Genomic DNA, 19,782 nt, shown 5'->3' with positions numbered 1-19,782 from the left:
AGGAGCACAATCTGAATGCACTCCATCCTTATGGTGTTTCCTGACCAGCTTTCTCAAGACTCACGGACGCTTCTTTCTATTTATTGGACGTTGCACTCCGACGACAAAAGCATTGAGATTGCCTGTGTTGAAGTGCAGCACAGCTTCTGCAACAGCAGCTTGCACAGCGAGAAGCATGCTGATCCTTTCATACAAAAGACCTTCAAACGTTGTTTGATTCACGGGCGCACGCGTCGCAAACTTTACTGGCAACGATCACATCAGCGACTACTTGCACATGGCCAGAGTCAACATCGCGCGCACTGCCAGGGAGGCGCGTGTCTATTCATACTTCATCATTGCCGATAGCATCAGTGCGGTCATAATTCACAGAGCGTCCATTATACGAGGAAGCAGTCTCGCACACTCCTCCGTTGATAACATCTTCAGTACACATGCGGCCAGCGTCCAGCCATACACGCTTGAGGAACAGTCTTCTGTTACAACAGCGTTTTCAAACAACGTTGGCGCTTGCTCCATACCTGCCAAGTTCAAGGATTTTGAATCCTGGAGATTGACGTGCTGGATTATTTTCTCCCTTTTTTGGCACCAAAAGAAAACAAAAATGTATCACGCAAAAAGGGAAAGGGGGGGGGGGGAATCTTGAAAGCAAGTGCCAACATCGACGTTGCGGTCTTATAATGGCTTGGAGTGGCCGAACACACGAGGTAGGTTTCTCACTAAGGTGCGAGTCTCAAAAGGAAGCACAAGTACTCCCAAAACTTCACGTCATCAAAACAATTAAGAAAATTTTATTTCCATCAAAACAACTCGCGTTTGTCTTCCTAGGACACACGTGAATGGACGGGACGGCACAGCTAGCTGTCGCGAAAACAAATGTCAGAGCTTTGGCTTTGCTCGCTACTAAATTTTTTGTACCAGAGCACCAAAACGCTTTTAGCCTTTTTTATGTCTTTACTGCCTTTGATCTACCACTGCATTAGCCTCACGCCCTCGGAGCTCGTAGATCACTCTTGCGCCGCCGCGACCGCGGTTTTGCGTGAGGCGGATGCCGCAAATTGTAGTTCCATTTTCAATCCGTGTGCGTTGGCTGCGCACGTACCTTTATGCTATCTATGATCGCATCTGCTGTGGTCTTGTCCATAGAGTTTGCGGAAAGAAGCATTGTTTTGACTGGTCGAGCGTTGGACGTGCGCGCACTATCAGAGTACTGTCAGTAACGTCGTCACCATACATGATCGTGTCAAGAACGACCGTGGTTTCGTCCAAAGTGGTTGCGGCAACAACCACATACACTGTAGAAGACAATGCGTGCACTGGTCGCACGCGTACTTCTGAAGCTTCAAACACGCTGCTCTCGGTTGGCCTTTGTTCGGCGGCTTCAGTACTGAAGTTCACATCACACACCGAGTTTTCGAAAAGTGCTCGGAACATACGAATTTTGGCCCAGCGGACACAGTAGAATTTGGCCGGGGAATTGCTCGAATTCATATCTGCTGCAGTTTCGGATCACCGAGACTACTGTACGCTTAGATGAGCACCTAAATTCGTTTATAATAAAATGCGGTGGGTACTCAACGAGCCTGGAGTGGATTGACCTGCATTTTTGTCAATGCGGCCAGATCACGCAGAAAATTTTCGATTTCCGGGAGATTTTAAAGACAACCGTTTAAACGGAAGAAACAGTCATAATCCGGAAGTCTCCCGGACAATTCGGGAGACTTGGCAGGTATGCTGCTCCCGACACACAGTAGCAGCACCATTGGGCTTTGTGCCTCTGCCTCTCTTCTGTGAACGGCCAAAATGATGCTGCGACTGGAACTTTTTCGCACCACCGGGCATAGCGAGATGCACAAGCACGTTATAGATACGACACCTTAGCAAAGGCGAAACGCTTTCAAAATGGCGGCCGAAACTGTCAGCGAGTTTTCGTGGCCGATAGGGAAGCGCCATTATGGTCATGTCTGTCTAGCAACCAACGGAATCACGTGCTGCGCATGATTTTGTCTTGGCTTTTTTTGCTTTTCCAAGGAGCACACAGTTGTCTACTGGAAAAGAAAGAAAAAGCTAGAAACGCAACTTTTCAAACAAGACTACAATGGCGCTGGTGGAGCATGTAGTTCGCGTCCCGTCCGTGGTTGAAGTACGGCTAGTTTAGACTTCAATTTAAAGGTTCGCTTGCACAAAGTTGCTCTCATTATGGGTTATAACTTGAGAAATAGGAGAAGTTTTAAAGCTAAATTTGCTGATAGGTGCGGAAGATCATCGAGAAAGCGAAAATGATGAGAGATAAAATGTGATTTCGGCGGTCGATTTACGACTTCTCAGTGCGGCATCCCCCCTTAACATGTATGTCTCGGAGGCTACCCTATCCCTAGCTTTAAGCATCAAAGTAGCTGACAGCAGCGGCTGCCAGCTACAACTACAAAGCGCCTTGTGTGGACTTGTTTACTTCTCGCCTCACTCCTGATAAATCCTCATTAGGTAGTTGAATAGAGCGTTGACTAGCTCGTAGCGATAAAAATTATCACTGGTGCTTGGAGCGACATCCAAGTAAAGCATCGTCTAACTTTCCTTACGGGCCAGGCGAGACATCAGGTGCGTCATCATGACCGATGACAATGGTGTACGGTGCCTAAGTGAATTCTGCAACTTATCAGCGTTTCCGGGCACGATCTCAGACAGTGAGCAACTTTATTGGTGCAGATGATGACACAGCTGTTTTTGACTTCATCGATGCTGAGATCATGACTGTCGTTGCCGCGCAAATGTACAATCGTGGTTATCAATATGCCAACGCCTTCACTGCCACTGCCAACTAACCTTTTGCCTTGCTACAAAGCTTGGATTGGCGTTGCGCAGATGACGACACAGCCGTTTTTGATTTCATCGATGCTGAGATCATGACTGTTGTTGCCGAGCAAATGTACAATCGTGGTTATGAATATGCCAACGCCTTCACTGCCACCGCTAACCAACCTTTTGCTTTGCTGCAAAGCTTGGATTGGGGTTGTACGTCAATCATCACTCTTATGACCAAGGGAGCTAAATTCGCTTACTTGAAAAACTTCAATGATACTGAGGATGACTGAAACTTGAGGGCGCGCGCAAAGAAGCAAGACAAGTTTACGGACTTTTTTCATGCGAAATGAAGTGTGATAACTTGCAGTTCACACCTTGTTTTTTATTATACTGTGAGTGAATCGTCACGTTAGCACTTGTAACAATTTCCGAGGACTGAATGGCTTTAATTTAGGCCTTAAATATGCATATTTTATATTTCAATATATCGAATCAATATATCGAATTATTTTGCAATCCCCTTCGAGTTTGAGATATCTGGGATCGACTGCACGTCAAGTCAATGCGGTACTTCTGTGCTTTAGTTCACTCAAGAGCTTCAACATCTTGCAGCACACATTTGTAAGTCCCGAGCCTTTCAAACAACGTTTCTTACCACTTCATTCTGCTGACCAGAAGTTCCACCTTCCTGATCAGCTGATTCAGTAGCATCTCCTTCCCCAGTGCCACGCTGCTCTTGTCCTTCAGCTGTTTCAGCCTGTATCAGAAGTAGTGCACCCATAAGACAGAATGCCAAGTTACTAAGAGACCACAAGATACGGACTTAAACATTCAGATGTGCTACCAACACAACCCTGAAATTTTGCAGGCATTCAATATTCTTCTAGCACCGAACTGAATGATGCCCTACTAAACTGATCTTTGATCCAAATAGCGACTATTCATAAATATAAATATTCAAAAAGTTCAAATGTCAACTACACCAAAAATCAACACAATATTTGTGTAAGAGTACAATAACCTTTACCCCAGCAGGCGTAGTAAGCAACAAACATGAGAGCTGTAGCAGTGCAGAGGTGCGGGTTGCTCAGGGTGTCAGACTTCACGAGCACAGTATGACCTCGGCGCTCCAAAATTTGCACAATCCAAAATTCATTATTACCTTTTTTTCAGCATGCTTCAATAATTTCATGCCTATTTATGTAGCCTGTGACACAGTGTTCTTTAACATGACTTAAACTTCGACCTGACTCACTCTTTGTAGTTTGATTTGATTGAATGATTGATATGTGGGATTCAACATCCCAAAACAACAATATGATTATAAGAGACGCCGTAAAGGAGTGCTCTAAAAATTTTAACCACCCGTGCTTTTAGGGGGGACGCACTCTTTGAAAACCGAAAAATCACGAAGAAGTCAATTTTTCGAAAATCACACATTCGGGTAGTATTCGGGTAGAACTACCCGTTCTGTAAATGCCGACGTTTAATTAATCGCGAAAGTACGTCAAAAAACTATATAACATGCCGCAGCAGCCAGAGAGCGCTGAAAACACCCCAACTTCGCGCGTTTGCAATTTCCCAACCACGCAGCCCAGCGCCGCCATCTTGGTCTTGTATTGCTCGTGAATTCTTGCTTTTTTTTTTCCGCCACCCGCGGCAGTAGGAGCGGGGTGGCCGAGGCGGGAATCGCTAATCATTGGGGAGCTCTCGAAGTTTTAAAGTCTCCCGCGGCTCAGATGCGAAACCGTGATTGGAGGAAGCGCACACCTCTCGAGGAAATGGGCGATCCCGCAGGTCTTATTGGCTACTGCGCGCGACGACGCATCTGTTCCCCCCAGCTCACCGTTTGCTCCGGCTCCGGCCTTGCAAGCGCCGGTGTTGTCTGGGCGTGCTTTGTGTGTCCAGTTTGCCATCATTCCGCTCAGTTCTCACAAGTGCTCTTCAATCTTTTGCCGTGTTCACGGGACACTGTTGTTCTGTCGCCAATAATGGGCAGGACAAAGTTTGAGACTCTGCACACGTTCTGTTTAAGGGGGGAGGCTACCCTGGAGACCGAACTTTTTTATTTTTTAAGATATCTGGATAAAACTTTCAGGAGTTGTTCACTACAATAAAACTAGCACAACTGCTAAGTTTCACGAAGCTGTGTTTCTTAGTTCCAGAGTTATTGAGGTTTAACTGGGTGCTTCACATGGGTGCCTGAGGAAGAGTCGTGAGAAATCCCAGGACATAGTAGAAAGCTGAAATTCATTGTGGTCATTCCTTGATAGCTATCCCAGGGCGCTACAAAGCCGTTTTTTTTTTTCAATTCCCCCCCCCCCCCCCCAAAAAAAAATTTTCACGCAACTTTGAATTTGATGTAACCAGTAATGACCAGATTCATCAAAAATTAATTGTTCATTATAAATTAACAGCACCAATTTTCAAAAAAAGGAGCTTGTTACACCCTTGCAAGGTCATTCAGGAACAGAATAAAAAAAACGCCACACAAATCTGATGAACGGTTTTAGAGTTCTTGCTTTCCTCAGCACCACAACTAGCAAAAAAATCCGTTCTGAGAAAACAGGCCGAGAAAGTTCAAAACACGTGTTTTCTTCAAAAAGCTTCAGCACAGTAGCTAGAAGTGTCCTGGCGCACTCTTTTCTTCTTGGCACAGAGACTAAAAATGACCTCATAATGCTTCCATAAAAATTTCAAGATGACATCATGAAAACTTTCTGAGAAACAAATAATTTCATTACTTGACCTCGTGGAGCGGCTGGAGAGTTTAAAAAATGACATAGAAAGTTGGTAAACACTGTGTGCAGAGGTGAATGTATGCTCTAGGGGGCTGCGTTTTCAAAATAATTTTTTTGCAACACTAAAATTTGTAGTTCATGTTTTCTCCACTGATACTTCAATGAGCACATTTGCACTACAAACAAGAAACCCTACCAAAAATTTTTAAAAGGCTAAATTTTAAAAATAAAAACGCAGCCCCCTGAAGCACAGTTCAAGGAGCATTACAAAAAAAAAACAGAATCAAAATCTGTCAAGTAGTTGCGAAGATATCTGCTCCACGAGCTGAGCAACATGCCAAAAAAACAGTATTGAGAAAACGAGGTTCAAAGTCTTGAGTCACGGTTTACGCGCCTAATAGGCACCAGGGTTGTAGTCCTTAGTGTCCTTTGCAGTGCGGCGTCGCTTGGCCATCTGACCTTTAGCCTGATGAGCTTTCGCAGCCTTTTTTTTCCGCATGGCATCTTTTTCGGCTGCTCTACGAAGTGCATGGCGTCCAGGTTGGAGACCAAGAGATGTGCAAAGTTGGGTGTAGGCATGGAGGTTCCCAGCATTATACCTACAGATTGCTTCACTGACAGCAGTTTCTGCGGCTATCAATGAAGCATGCTCTTCTTTGGGCAGAATTGACCAAATAATTGAGTGCAGGCTTTCGGCAGCATTTTGAGTTTTCTTGCCCTGGCATCGCGCAAGAAGCTGTGGGTCCGAAAGTCGCTGGTACACAGGCAGCAGGGCAGCGGCAACGTGTCGTCCCAGGTGGTACTTATGGGGTGGCTGCGGTTCACCTTTAGCTTCTGCAGCCCGGTGTCTACACCAGCTATCAGGACCTGGTGGGCAAAGTTCGTGGTGTTGATCCTGGTCAGTCGAAGTGGTGTGGTAGAATGTAGCCATGACCGCTCGCTGCATATCCTCCACTTCAGCATGCTGCCTAAGGGCTTGGCCATAATAGGCAGTCAGTTGCTTGATCAAATTTTGTGTAAGGCCACCTTTTCCGCCGATAGGTTGGTCTTTCTTGCTCTTTGTGACGATGGCCCGCAGGGCTGTGCCCATCCTCTTTTTAACATGATTGATACAATCTTCTTTCTTCAGGGGTATAAAACCGTAAGTCTGGTCCTGACACAGAGCTAAGAAAGTGCGGCTGTCGCCATCGCAAACGATGGTTGTGTAGCGCAGGTCATTTTTTTTTTTAGTGAGCGCCGAAACAGTATGAGGGCCGCTTCGACTTCCATTTGGCCCGAGTTTGCCTCGGTGTTTTTCTGGCAAACATGTACTTCCTTCCATTCACTGTAGCCGTCGTCGCCTTCTTTGGGGCCCACAGCACATCCATGACAGTAACTGTCAAGCACTAATCCAGCGTAGAATTCAATAACCGTGCCCACGCCGATGTGGGACGCGTGGCCGCGTGTCATCCACGTCCCGTCGTACACCACCGTGACATTCTTGGTGGGTGTTCCCTCCATTTGGCTGTACACATTGCGAACGGCTGCAACAGCGTCTCAAAACACACGTGCCGCGGCTGCTGCGCCAGCAGGCCGAAATTCCCTTTTGAGATGCCTTTGAAAAGTCTTGTGGTGAATTCCCCTATGTGATACATTCATCACAGACCAAAAATCACTGAACGCAGCTGATCCCTTTCCAATAGTTTTTATAGCTTGCATGGCCCGAATATTTACTTCAAATGACTTGCTGTTTTTCATTCGCGGCGACGACTACGCATTTTTCGCGTCCGCGTCGCAAGCAGTGCAGGTGAGCACCATCTTTACCGCTAACCCGTGCTTAGTTCCGTGGTTCATCTTGAGTCCCGGCTCTTTGCACTGCGGGCACAGGGCACTGCCAAACAGACCATTCAGGGCCGCGCATTGCACGAGGAAAAACTCATCTTCGTCTTCCGTTCCAATGTCGCTCTCGTCCCCTTGGTCCATCAGTGACATCTTGCGCTCCGTCGCAGACACTGCTCTTAGGGACTCCTGAACAGCCGCAGCGCGTTCGCGAGAGGCCTCCCCTGACACGAAACGAGGCTCTAATCGGGCCCGAATCGTGCTACTGGTGGTGCTGGTAGACGGCCTCGCATCCTCGCGCGAAGTACTTGGCTGAGCATCCGCGATGTCTACATCCTCGCGCGAAGTGCTAGGCTTAGCATCCGCGGCGTCTACATCCTCGCGCGAAGTGCTTGGCTGGGCATCCACGATGAATACATCCTCGCGCGAAGTGCTAGGCTTAGCATCCGCGATGTCTGCAGCCTGTGCGGAACGACGAACGGATGTTTCCTCAGACAGCACAAAGTACTGCTCCACAGGCATATGAACAGTTTCGTCGATGCTCGCGGAAGATGCTCTGTGCGTGCTTGTGCTCGGCTGCGAGTCCTCGTCGTGCCGCACACCATCGTCGCTGCTCGCAGAAGTTGCCGGACTGAATTTCTTTTTCACGATCGGCGGCTTCGGCTGACGAGCACCAAATCGCTGCGCAGTCTTGCGCTTCTTCTTGAACGATCGCCAGTCCATGATCGCATGCGGGAACCGATCTCAAAACTGCAATGCGCCAAACTGGATAACAACGTTTTTCTCCTTTCACGAGCCCCGGTCTTATCGCAGCGCGATGCGATCTCGAAACCACGCCGCGACGAGTTGAAAACAAATGCAGTAAGCGGCCTGTCAGCGCGTAGAGCAGACGACATTTGCGCCGATTGCTACAAGCGACCGCACGAAACCACACCGCGACGAGTTGAAAACAAATGCAGTAAGCGGCCCATCAGCACTGTCAGCACGTAGAGCAGACGACATTTGCACCGATTGCAACAAGCGACCGCACGGGCGACCAATGCGGAGCCGCCGTACAGTCACGTGACGCGCGTCGCCAATTGGAAACTGTTGTGATACCTTTACACTTTGGCTTGCTATGGGCTTGCTCTTGCCTGGTTCAGCCGGCCGAGGCGGCAAATTTGAAACGGAAGAATCGCGCTATCCATAGAGACAAAGATAGCGGCGCTAGGTTACGTGGTTGTGGAGATATCGCGGTTCGAAAAACGCCGTTTTTTCGCAATTTCCGTGAAATTCATCGCCACCCTAGCTGCGATAAAAATTTTTCACGTCATTTCTACGCTGTTTTCAGGGACGAAACTTCAAAGTTAGATAGAAAAGGGGTCACAGAATGTGAAAATGAGATTTTCAGAAAATCGAGTTTTTGGCCAAATTTCGCGATGCCAAAGCCGTGTCCCCCCTTAAGAATAATGCTATTAAAACTTTATTTCGCCGTTCCGAGGGAAAAAATATCATGGCACACATACTTTCAGTCAGTTAAGGGGAGATGCGAGTCGAAAAATCGCGTTTTTAGCGAAATTTCTCGTATTTCTGATTTTTATTGCATTGTAATCTTCAAACCTTCTTCTTTCATCTGTGAAAATTTGAAAACTAAATTCGAACCGCAAAATGCAAAAAAATGTGTATGAAGGCATCGCGGTGGCTCAAAATTTTCTGAATTTGCGCCGATATTGGCCATCTTTGACTGCGCGCTGCTCCCCGTTGCAGTGCCGCCAACCATCGCGATCGGTTGGGAAAGTTGCGTCCAGCCTTCTTCTTACAGCTCTGACGACCGCCAGTTTCGTACGTGGGCAAAAAAAAAAATAAAAAACGAGGCCTTTTTATCACGTAGTTTGAGCGGTTTGAAACGCGCGGCACACTAAGCCGCATCGCCATTGGCTACCGAGTCATTGTCAGCTGTGTTGGCGGCGGCCATCGGCATTTGGTCCGTCTGCTTTTCTGCGCGTCTACGAATATTTCCGCGATGACAATCCCGAAAAAGTGCAACGTGAGACCGGAGAAGTTTCGAACGAAGCACAAGTTCAAGGGAAGGCGGCGTAAAGCGCCCCGAACGACGGCGACGAACGAGAACGCGCCTACGTACGTGTGCTACGCCTGATGGCGGCATCGACGAGTGCGCGAGCGACAGTGGCTGCGATGAAGGGATTCACGCTGCGCTTTCTTTCGTCGGTGCTTCAGAAAAGAAGCTCGGCTTCTTCGAAAAAGACGAAAGACAGCACGATGAGGTTTGTGCAACGACAGTTTTGTGCGACACCCTCTTGCTGACGGCACTTGTGGCAGGTGCGGCATGCCCTGCTTGCGGTATTCAAAAACTTGCCGTTCGGGAGCCGGCAGAAAAGCGCAAGGGACTTTCGTCGCTCCTTGAACTTCATTGCGAAAACAGCGAATGCTCAGCGACTGTTCTTTCGTGCTCCTATATGTCACTGCGTGTTACGGCGGACGGCAGCAGCCGAGTGAGCCAACGGTACGACAGTGGGAGCTCCCGAGATAGTTTCGCTGTAAATGTAAAGGCGGTGGTGGCTGCACGCGCTGTCGGCATTGGGCATGAGCAATTGTCGAGATTACACTCCAGTATTGTACTCCCAAAGCCAATGCACCACCGAGGATTTTTTTCGATAGCAAAGAACGTGCATACCGCTGCCATGGCAGCTGTGAGTGAAAACTTGCGCCGATCCAGAGAGTTTACGAAAGAAGTAGCAGGCGAAACTGATGTGGGTATTATGTTCAACGGCACTTGGCAGAAGAGGGGCCACAAAAGCCACAACGGGATTGGCGCAGTTATTTCCTTAGATACTGGCCTCTGCTTAGACTTCGAGGTAATATCAAATTACTGCCTGACATGCAGTAGGCACAAGGATATGGGCCCAGACGAGGAAGTGTGGCAGGCATTCCATGGCCCAGTCTGTGAAAAAATGCAGACTGTTCCTCCCATGCCATGGAAACGGAGGCTGCAATGCGCATTTGGCAGAGAACATTGACTTATGACACCCCACTGCATTTCATGACATTCTTGAGTGACGGTGACAGCAAAGCATATAGTGCAGTTGCAGAGTCAAAAGTCTATGGTGCTGTCAATATAGAAAAAGAAGACTGAACTAATCATGTGGCCAAGAAACTTGGCACCGCGCTACGGAAGCTGCATGTTCCGTTACCACGAGGGCAGAAAATGAAAGAGCCAGCCATTCAGAAGCTCCAAACATACTATCAGATTGCCATAACAAGCAACAGGGGGAGTGTACGGGATATGTACACTGCAGTATGGGCTTCGTACTTCCACTCATGCTCTACTGACAATGCTGGCAGCCACAAGTTTTGCCCTGCAGGAACAGAGTCGTGGTGCAAACATCAACGCGCTGAAGCACTTGGTGAACCTGCACCACGCCACACACCTCTCCTGACAAAAACACAGGGATTGGCTGTTTTGCCCATTTATAAGCGGCTAACGGATGAGAAGCTCCTTTGCTCGATGCATCAAAGGGAAAACCCAGAACGTATCGGAATCCCTGAACAGCAAAATTTGGCTACTTTGCCCCAAGACTAAGTTTGTTTCCCAAACGGTTGTCGAGACTGCCGCAGCTATGGCAATCCTGTGGTTCAACAAGGGTCATGCTACTTTCGAGCACATCCTGGAAGAGCTCAACATACTGCAATCTAGAGATCTAGTTACTTTCAGTGAATCCCGCGTTGCGAGGCACATCAAGAGAATGTCCGAGCGTCTGACAGCAGAAGCAAGGGCCCACCGTCGTCGTGGAGTGAAAAGGGCACGGCTAGAAGAGAGGGCTCGCAAGGACCGTGAGGGCACAACCTATGCTGCAGGACAATTCTAGTAACTTGCAGTGCTTTTCAAAGTTCTGTTGAACATTATGCCCAAAGATTATGCATTTCTAACAACTCTGTGATAAAAAAAAAAAGGTTTCAAACTTTCAAAAGCGTTTTTCTCCTTTTGCAGTTTTGTGTGATCTGTGCTTCTTATACACGCTAGTTCGTATACTTAGAATTGTTTTATTTTATTATTGTATTTCACCTTTTTACACACAAAATTTATATAGTTTTTTGCACTCTACAGTTCCAAAGGATCATAGTCAGCTATATCTGCATGCTTTATCTAAAATTTTTATAGGTCAGAATTGTTGCATAACAATGACCATAATTTTGCAGTATCTGACCTGCAGAAAAAAAACCAAGCAATATACATGAAAATAAATGACATATTTGAAAAGAGGAGAAAAAACTCTATTAGCATGCCAATTTGTGTTAAATTCAGACTCTTATTAAAGAAAATCGTTTTTCGAGTAGCATCTCCCCTTAATATGCACCGGGAATGTAATAGGACTGATTGTTTGCACGAGCGTGTATTTTTTTCTAGTCCTGTAGCAAGTTGCCGCCGTGTGCTCGTCTGCCGCGAGGCCGCTTATCAGTTCGGTAACTATAGCGACGGCAACTTGCAACAAATGTGCGTGCGTCATCCGCGATACGTCGAATAACACGGCGATGTTTTCTGGCCTGTCCAGAATGAGTTACCCGTAAATGTCGCGAACCAAAGTTGCTCCCTCGCTCATCAATTTCGAGGCTACGCGAGTGCCGAGGTGCTAGTTTCGTTTTCACGCAAGACTGCCGCATTTTCGAGCGGAGATCGCGACAACATTGCGAACACGCCGTTAAAAGCAGTCTATCAGTAGACTCTATTGCGGGGGCGACGAGCGTTTTCACCGCGAACGGATTGACTTCCTGTTGTTCGTCAACGTGCGGCGTACTCCACTCCGACGACCCGTCGCGTAGTTCAAGGTCCTTTCGTCATACGGGGGGAACTGCGGCATCGGCGCGTTTAGCGATAAGACTGCGCTTTCCGTTCCGTCACTACAAAGATTGATATCTCTTCTAGCTTCACTTCTGCTTTTTACTTGCCGTCCTCTAACTGATGAGGCTGCAAAACACAGCCGTTCTCAGTAACGTTGTCGGCAACCAACGGCCTCGTACGTGAGTTAGGCAGTTAGGCCTACATCGACGACTGCCGTTGACCGCGTCGAGTTCGTTATCCTCAATGTCCCGAGCCATATCGGGGCTCCTTCTGAAGTTCACAGCGAACGAACGACCACCACACCCACTTCAGATATTACTATAGCGCGGAACTTCTTTACTGCCGCAGGCAGCCAGTAGCCCCATGACAAAATGGCGCATGTCCGTGCGCGTCACGATGGTGAAGCAGACGCCGAAAGCGCCCTTTGGCCAATCGGATGCCTAGGTTTTGTCACGTGCCCCAAGCAGCCTAGCGAATCGCGCGCTAGTGCTTCTCGATGACGCGTTTTTGCTAAAAAAACAATGAGCAATGGGAGCCAGCGGTGGCGGGAAATTGAAGATGAAGAACGACCCTTCAAAACGAGACCAAGATGAACACGATAGCTTGTGTAACGGCAACAGTTCGGCGCGGAAAAAGCTCAATTTTAGCGTCAGTTTGCGCTCACATTCATCTCATAGGGATGTTATAAATTGATTTTGAGCCAGAAATAATGACGCGAGAAGCTAGAAACTTCTCAGATAGGGGGGAAAATAGGTACAGTTACCGAAAATGTCAGCTTCAAAAAGTCTATTTTTTTGCGATTTTTGGCCTTGTAAAACCCATGTCCCCCCTTAAGAATGTACGCGTAGTTTGCTTGGGAGTGCAGACCAACCTTATAAATAGCAGCGCATTTAAAGTGTTTTAACACCGCGCAATAACGCATTGTGTTAAGAATTACCTCATAGCCAAATTATATGCATGCTTACGATGCCTCGAAGCGGTACGTCGTTGCTCGCCAGTGTTTAAAGACGATGCTCATGCTTCGTGCTCCCGATGCGAGCAGCTACTGCTGGATCTGCTCGACAAAGTGTTCGCGCCCGGCCAAAGGGCGATTCTGTTTATGCGGTAGTAAAGCTTCCTATTCTGGCAGTGCCGCAAATACGGGGAGGAAGGTGAACGGAAAGAAACACGACTAGGTAAGACAGGGGCAATCGCATTGGTTTATATCCGGCTCGTCTCTCGTGCCCTGCTATCCAAGTCATCAGATGAAGGGAATGGTCGAGCTAGATGTTTTATTCAAGACCTTTCAATTGAGTCTGTACCCAAATGCGCAGTTGTTCTGGACACACGTTTGTGAGCGCCGATCTCTTTCTTGACGTAGGTACTTTCGATGTCGCGGCTATAGCAGCTCAGCGCTTTTGCGACTGCTCGCTTCGGTATTAAGGGTTTCTGTCCCCTCACGTCCTGCTTTCTGTTTTACGTCACCTTGATCATGGGGCATCAAGGGATGGCGGAAAACAAAGCAGTGGACGCTGCAGCCCGCGAACATACACAGTCATTATGCTTAACACTACGGCTTCCACCCCACACTTGGGGCATGAACCACGCCCGGTTGCCCGCAAGGCTTTCTTTTTTTCTCGCGTGAAGAAATGTAATCTACATTTCTCCCGAAGTTCGGCGCTACTGGGAAACCAGAAGAGCAACGCCTTTTCCTTGTTTCTCCTGTATCCGGTGCTGCAGCCCGTCACACAGCACGTCTTAGGCATTGCTCCTCCGAATTTTCATGCCGTCGACCTTGAACGCGGAGAACTGGCCCATGAAGTTCTCGTGACGCTGATGCAAGACTTTGTTCGAAGGAATACCGCGAGCTGCCTTTGCGTTCCACCAGGCAAATGCATTCCGCCAGGCAATGGCCAGGCACAACGGTGGCCCCCCTATCTCAGCTTGCGCCACGTAGCGGCCGCTCTTGGCAGCATATCAAGCTCTCACATAGAGTGACGGAGAAGTTTCGTGACGAGAACGGTATTAAAGGACTCTGGCGGCGCACATGCTTGCTGAACAGCGGCGGTTTCTGGTGGTGCCAACGCGCGTTTCAGACTGTCGACGCATTTACAGGTTGTGGGAATCTGAGGCGCGCCTGCGACCATTTTTGCGGGCATTCCGCCACACGGCCACACCCTTTTGCTTTACTGCTCTGTTAACACCACGTGGCGCCATCTATCGCCACGTGCGGGCACGGCACGCGGTACGCGCGCGCCGAGGGAGCGCTCTTTTCTACGTGGTCGACGCCGGGTAAGCACGTGTTTTTCTTCGTCCGCGTCTCCTTTGGGACTCGCGGACTGTAGCATGCCTGGGGTGGCCTTGGGCACCTCGGCAGGCGAGTTCACTTGAGTGCTGGCTTCGGTAGCGTACGCTAAGCCCAGAGCAGTGCCTAGTGCTTGAAGTGGTCGTACCACAACGAGCCGCACTTGTCGTAGGCCTACGCGTACGAGGTTTGCCCTAACACTCACGACCAGGCCCATTAGCCATCCTGAGAGTGCGCAGCATAGCCGCAAGGGACCTTTTCCCGACCGGCATGTCAAAGCTCGCCATTGCCAGCTGCGACGTGCTCGCGGTTTTCCCCTTATTGTGAACGTCCGCGTGCGGGTGCCTTTGCTACCCGGAGCGGACGTTGTACTGTTGTTCGGGGTGCCGCCAGAGGCAATAAAGTGTTGTGTACTTTTGCATTAGAACACTGTCTATTTTCGCGCCGCGCTAAACGCCTTATTAGTTGAGCGCGCGCGGAGCGGTGCGCTACACGCGAGTAAACGGAGTAAACGGAGTAGCGGCCCTGTGGCTCGCTAAGCGTGAACCCGCGGTGATCGTCCGCTGCAGTTAGTAGCGGGGTCACCACACTGGCGCCCAACGCGGTATCAAAGGCTCATTAAAGCCTTTGGTTAGTCTTAGCGAGTCAGTTCGCCTGCGCGATTCGGGCTCGTCGCAACATGTCTGCTTCGTGGCATGCCGCGTTGCACAAAGAGGCCACCGCCTCTATCGACGGGCGCCCTTCGGCGCTGGCCTGTGTCGTCACCCCTTTTTGTGGTGAATACACTCCTACGTGGTAGCTGACGCGCTATCTCATGCCCTCTGTTGTCTGCCGAGAACTTGGATTTCGGTGCGACGGCCGCTCGCGGTGCCTTAGCACATGCAAGCGTCGGGGGCGAAACAGCGGCGAAAAGGGGGAATCCCCATGAGGACGACCTTGGCTGCTATCCAGGTAAGCGGCGCACTGCGTAGCGGCCGAGCGGGGGGAACTTTCCGAAGGCCACCGTGCCGAGAGCGAACCCGTGACGCCGTGCATGCTGCGGTTGCTGCGGTCCTGAGTAGGCGCGATACCAGACTCCCCCATTTGGGAGAATGGGAATTGCATTCGGCAGCGAAGAGCTACTGAAGGCTCAGCAGAGTGATCCGTTTCGAGTCTCGGAGGGACGGAGCGCCGTATACGCTGCTTGCTTTGCGGCGGGCGCTTTTAAACCGTCTTGAGAGGCGCGGAACGCCGTTACGCTGCTTGTTCTGCGGCGGGCGCGATTAGGGGGCTGAAACAGCGTGTGTCGCTGAGTCTCCGGCGGATTCATTTTGCTGGACCATAACGGGCTCCTGCTGAACTATATAGCCACTGACGACGAGTCCATCGACCCGTTAAGGTGGTTATGCCCAAAAGTCTGAGAGCCGCACTGTTGCGAGCCTCTCACGACGAGCCCATTGCCGGTCACCTGAGTGGCTCTAAAGTTTTTGCGAAACTGAGCAAGGTTGTGACTTGGCTTGGCATGAAGCGTGACATTTTTCGCTATTGCCGTTCCTGCCACGTCTGTCAAACGGTGAAATCAAGGGGTGGCAAGCCGCCCGGCTTGATGAAACGGATTGTCAGTGAGCGTCCGTGGCAAGTAGCCACCTGCGATCTAATGGGGCCGTTCCCCAGGGAGTAAGCAGGGGTTCATACATCTGATGGTAGTTGTTGATCATTTTTCCAAATGGGTGGAGCTGTTTCCGCTGCGGAAAGTGACAGCGCGAGCAGTGCTAGAGAGGCTACAGGAAGTGTTTTGTCCGTTCGGCTTTCCGAAAAGATTGATCACGGACAATGCGTCGTATTTCACCGCTCGGGTGTTTGGTGATACGTGCCGTTCCCTAAGAATAGATCACTGCACCACTTCACCCTACCATCCCCAGTCCAATTTGACGGAGCGAACCAATCGTACGCTCAAACCGATGTTGGCGGCCTTTGCCGAAAGTCAAAGGGACTGGGCAGACCATTTGAGTGAACTCGTGTTTGCAATCCGAACCTCCGAGAGTCGCTCTACTGGTTTCTCTCCCGCCTTCCTTAATTTCGGAAGGGAGTTGGCGAATCCGGTGACCAGTGTCATGCAATGCCAGCTCGGGACGAGGAAGAACCGGCAGACTGTTCTGCTTACGCTTCCACACTTCGGGACAGGCTTTGTCGAGCTCTCAGTAGAGCGAGGCAGAGTTTGGCATCGGCCAGGGCTGAGCAAAAGGCCCAGTACGACCGTAAACGTCGCCACCTTTCATTTAAGGTGGATGACCTCGTCCTGAAGCGCAACCACGCTCTTAGCGACGCGAGCAAGGGTTTCTCAACTTCGCTCGCTCCAAAGTGGCTTGGTCCGTACCAGGTGGAAAAAGCTTGGACTCCACTCGCGTACTTGCTGAAAGACCCGCTTTCGGGAAAACTCAGCCGTGCCCACATCGCAGACCTGAAAGCCTTTGCGTCGAGGTCTGACGAGCCTGCGCCAGGGCCCAGTGGCTCTTCGCGCAAGCAACGGCGCACACCCGGCGCGGCGGACTGCATGCGGACCACGCACCGGTATAATTTGAGGAAGCGGTCACCTTAGTGATTTCGCGCCGGACGGCGGGCTTATTTCCGCAACCGAAGGCCCTCATTTTTACTGTCTAGTCTCAGTTAGCTAACTTCTTTACCGCCAGTGCTTGCAAAGAAGTCGGTTCCGCCCAGTTACTGCTGCTGATTGTCATTTTAGTGGTGTTGTTTACTTGATGTTTTTTTCCGTGTTTTCTTTTTTTTCTTCTCGCTGGAGGAGGGGATTGTGATTGGTGCTTTAGCGGGGGGAGAGGGACAAAGGACACTCCGTGCTTCCTTTGCGGTGCGCGTTTGGAGAGACCTGACCATCGGAGGTGTGTGTGCGTGTGTGCGTGCGTGTGGCAACAACTTAAGTCACCGACCCCTACACCACCTTGCACCCTGGAGGTGTTCGGAGACCAGCCCGGTTGCGCCCTGCTCCCGACCGTCGCCGATAAGCTCTGCTGGCCTTTCTATCACAGCTGCTGCACGAGGCCAGCTGTCGCAGACGCTGTGCACGACTCGACTAACGCCGCAGGACGCCTCGCAGCTAGTGGATTTGGCGACCTCCACCGAGGCGGCGTTCGTCAGACTAGCAGGCCTGTCGTCAAGATCGACGAGATGAAGTCACCCAAGTCAAACATTACGTGACGCTGCCCCTCCGAGCCGTGGACGCGCTCTTGCGTGAGCATCATGAACTCCCGTTACCCCTCTTCCGCGGAGCCATAGTATTCCTCAAGTGTATTCTTGTGTTGTTTTATCTTTTTTTTTTCTTCAGCAACAGTTACAGAGCGAGGCTGAGGCTAGCTGTTGCCCATTGCATGACGCCTCTGTATGTATGGCCGACGACCGGCTGCCTTTGGAGACCGGTATATAGGGTGAATTAAGGAGAGGAGGATGTGGGAATCTGAGGCGCGCCTGCAACCATTTTCGCGGGCATTCCGCCACACGGCCACACCCTTTTGCTTTCCTGCTCTGTTAACACCACGTGGCGCCATCTATCGCCACAAGCGGGCACGGCACGCGGTACGCGCGTGCCGAGGGAGCGCTCTCTTCTCCGTGGTCGGCGCCGGGTAAGCACGTGTTTTCCTTCGTCCGCGTCCCCTTTGGGACTCGCGGACTGTAGCCTACCTGGGGTGGCCTTGGGCACCTCGGCAGGCGTGTTTACTTGAGTGCTGGCTTCGGTAGCGTACGCTAAGCCCAGAGCGGTGCCTAGTGCTTGAAGTGGTCGTACCACAACGAGCCGCACTTGCCGTAGGCCTATGCGTACGAGGTTTGCCCTAACACTCACGACCAGGCCCATTGGCCATCGTGAGAGTGCGCAGCATAGCCGCGAGGGACCTTTTCCCGACCGGCGTGTCAAAGCTCGCCATTGCCAGCTGCGACGTGCTCGCGGTTTTCCCCTTATTGTGAACGTCCGCGTGCGCGTGCCTTTGCTACCCGCGTCCCGGGAGCGGACGTTGTACTGTTGTTCGGGGTGCCGCCAGAGGCAATAAAGTGTTGTGTACTTTTGCATTAGAACATTGTCTATTTGCCGCGCCGCGCTAAACGCCTTATTAGTTGAGCGCGCGCGGAGCGGTGCACTACACGCGAGTAAACGGAGTAGCGGCCCTGCGGCTCACTAAGCGTGAACCCGCGGTAATCGTCCGCTGCAGTTAGTAGCGGTGGGGTCACCACAAGGTTCTCAAAATGCATCAAAGTGTTAAAGATTGGGTTTCCTATATAGCAATAAATATGCGAGCCAGGAATATCATCGTGAAATTTCATTGAAGCGGGATGGCAGAAGAAAAAGTGTTCATTGCGGCGACAATATTTATGCATCGACTTATATGGACTGCTGACGGGGAATCCTGAATTTTTCGTTGAACAGAAAATTTCGTTGAAGCAGCATTCGTTGTAACGGGTTTCGACTGTACCACTGTCATGACTGGTAGTACCTGACTTTCACTATAGCAATCAATTACAATAATGTACGCACGAACAATCATTGCCCACCCCAATCCTGTCACCACACCTACCTCCCACCAAGATCACCGAATTGACAGGGTCAACAGATTTCTTGAAAATGGGCTGTGGATGAAACCTGAGTAGTGAGTGAACATTGCTAAAAAATACTGGCCCAAACCCTTCTGATATAATATAAAGCCTCATTGTACCTTAGGAAACATGTTACCAAGCCCAAAGCTCGCACCCCTGTGAACATCAAAGCGGGGTCGCTTACAAGGCATCGTACGGTGGTCGCGACGCCACATACATTGGCAAAACAGGCCGGAAGCGATCAATGAGGCTCAAAGAGCACACAGGGGACAATGCAAAAGCTACCCATGTCACACATTCCAAGGCAGAACTCGTAAAACGCTACTGGAAAGCGAGGCACATCTTTAACTTTAGTAATACGACGACACTGGCTCGGCAACAACTGCAGGGGAAGAGAAAACTTCTCGAGTGATGGTTCATCCGCTGCGACAAGTCGGCATGCAACAACAACCATGGCCCTCTGCCGGATGTGTATAGAGACGTACGAGACTAGCAGTAGACTATGTGACCTTCCCACATTTAGTGCCAGTGCATACTGAAGATGCCACCTGCATAGGTGGCAAAGTCTTTGTATTTCTTGTTATATATATTGCTGTGAACCTGGAGTACACATTTTTAATCATGTTATCTTAAATATGGGCTCTGCACAAATTACTATTGCTTCACTGAGATGAAAGCACCATGCATTACAACATAAAATGGCCGCTCAAGCAGTTGGTCGT

At 50.0% G+C, this 19,782-nt stretch overlaps 1 protein-coding gene and 1 pseudogene across 2 annotated transcripts in view; both read right to left on the bottom strand.

Moving 5' to 3' along the window:
* LOC119161035 (uncharacterized) overlaps nt 1-19,782 on the bottom strand; it is a 119,215-nt gene that overhangs the window by 94,136 nt on the left and 5,297 nt on the right. For both annotated transcript variants that reach the window (XM_075880056.1, XM_037413356.2), the window contains exon 4: nt 3,458-3,559. In XM_075880056.1, the coding sequence (XP_075736171.1) occupies nt 3,458-3,559 (102 nt within the window). The remainder of the gene's footprint in view (nt 1-3,457; nt 3,560-19,782) is intronic.
* LOC142776425 (uncharacterized) lies at nt 3,574-19,781 on the bottom strand (annotated as a pseudogene).

Source organism: Rhipicephalus microplus, chromosome X (assembly GCF_043290135.1).
Source record: "Rhipicephalus microplus isolate Deutch F79 chromosome X, USDA_Rmic, whole genome shotgun sequence".
Lineage (NCBI taxonomy): Eukaryota > Metazoa > Arthropoda > Arachnida > Ixodida > Ixodidae > Rhipicephalus > Rhipicephalus microplus.
Note: the sequence above shows the minus strand (reverse complement) of the source record. Positions and strands in the feature narration are given on the sequence as shown.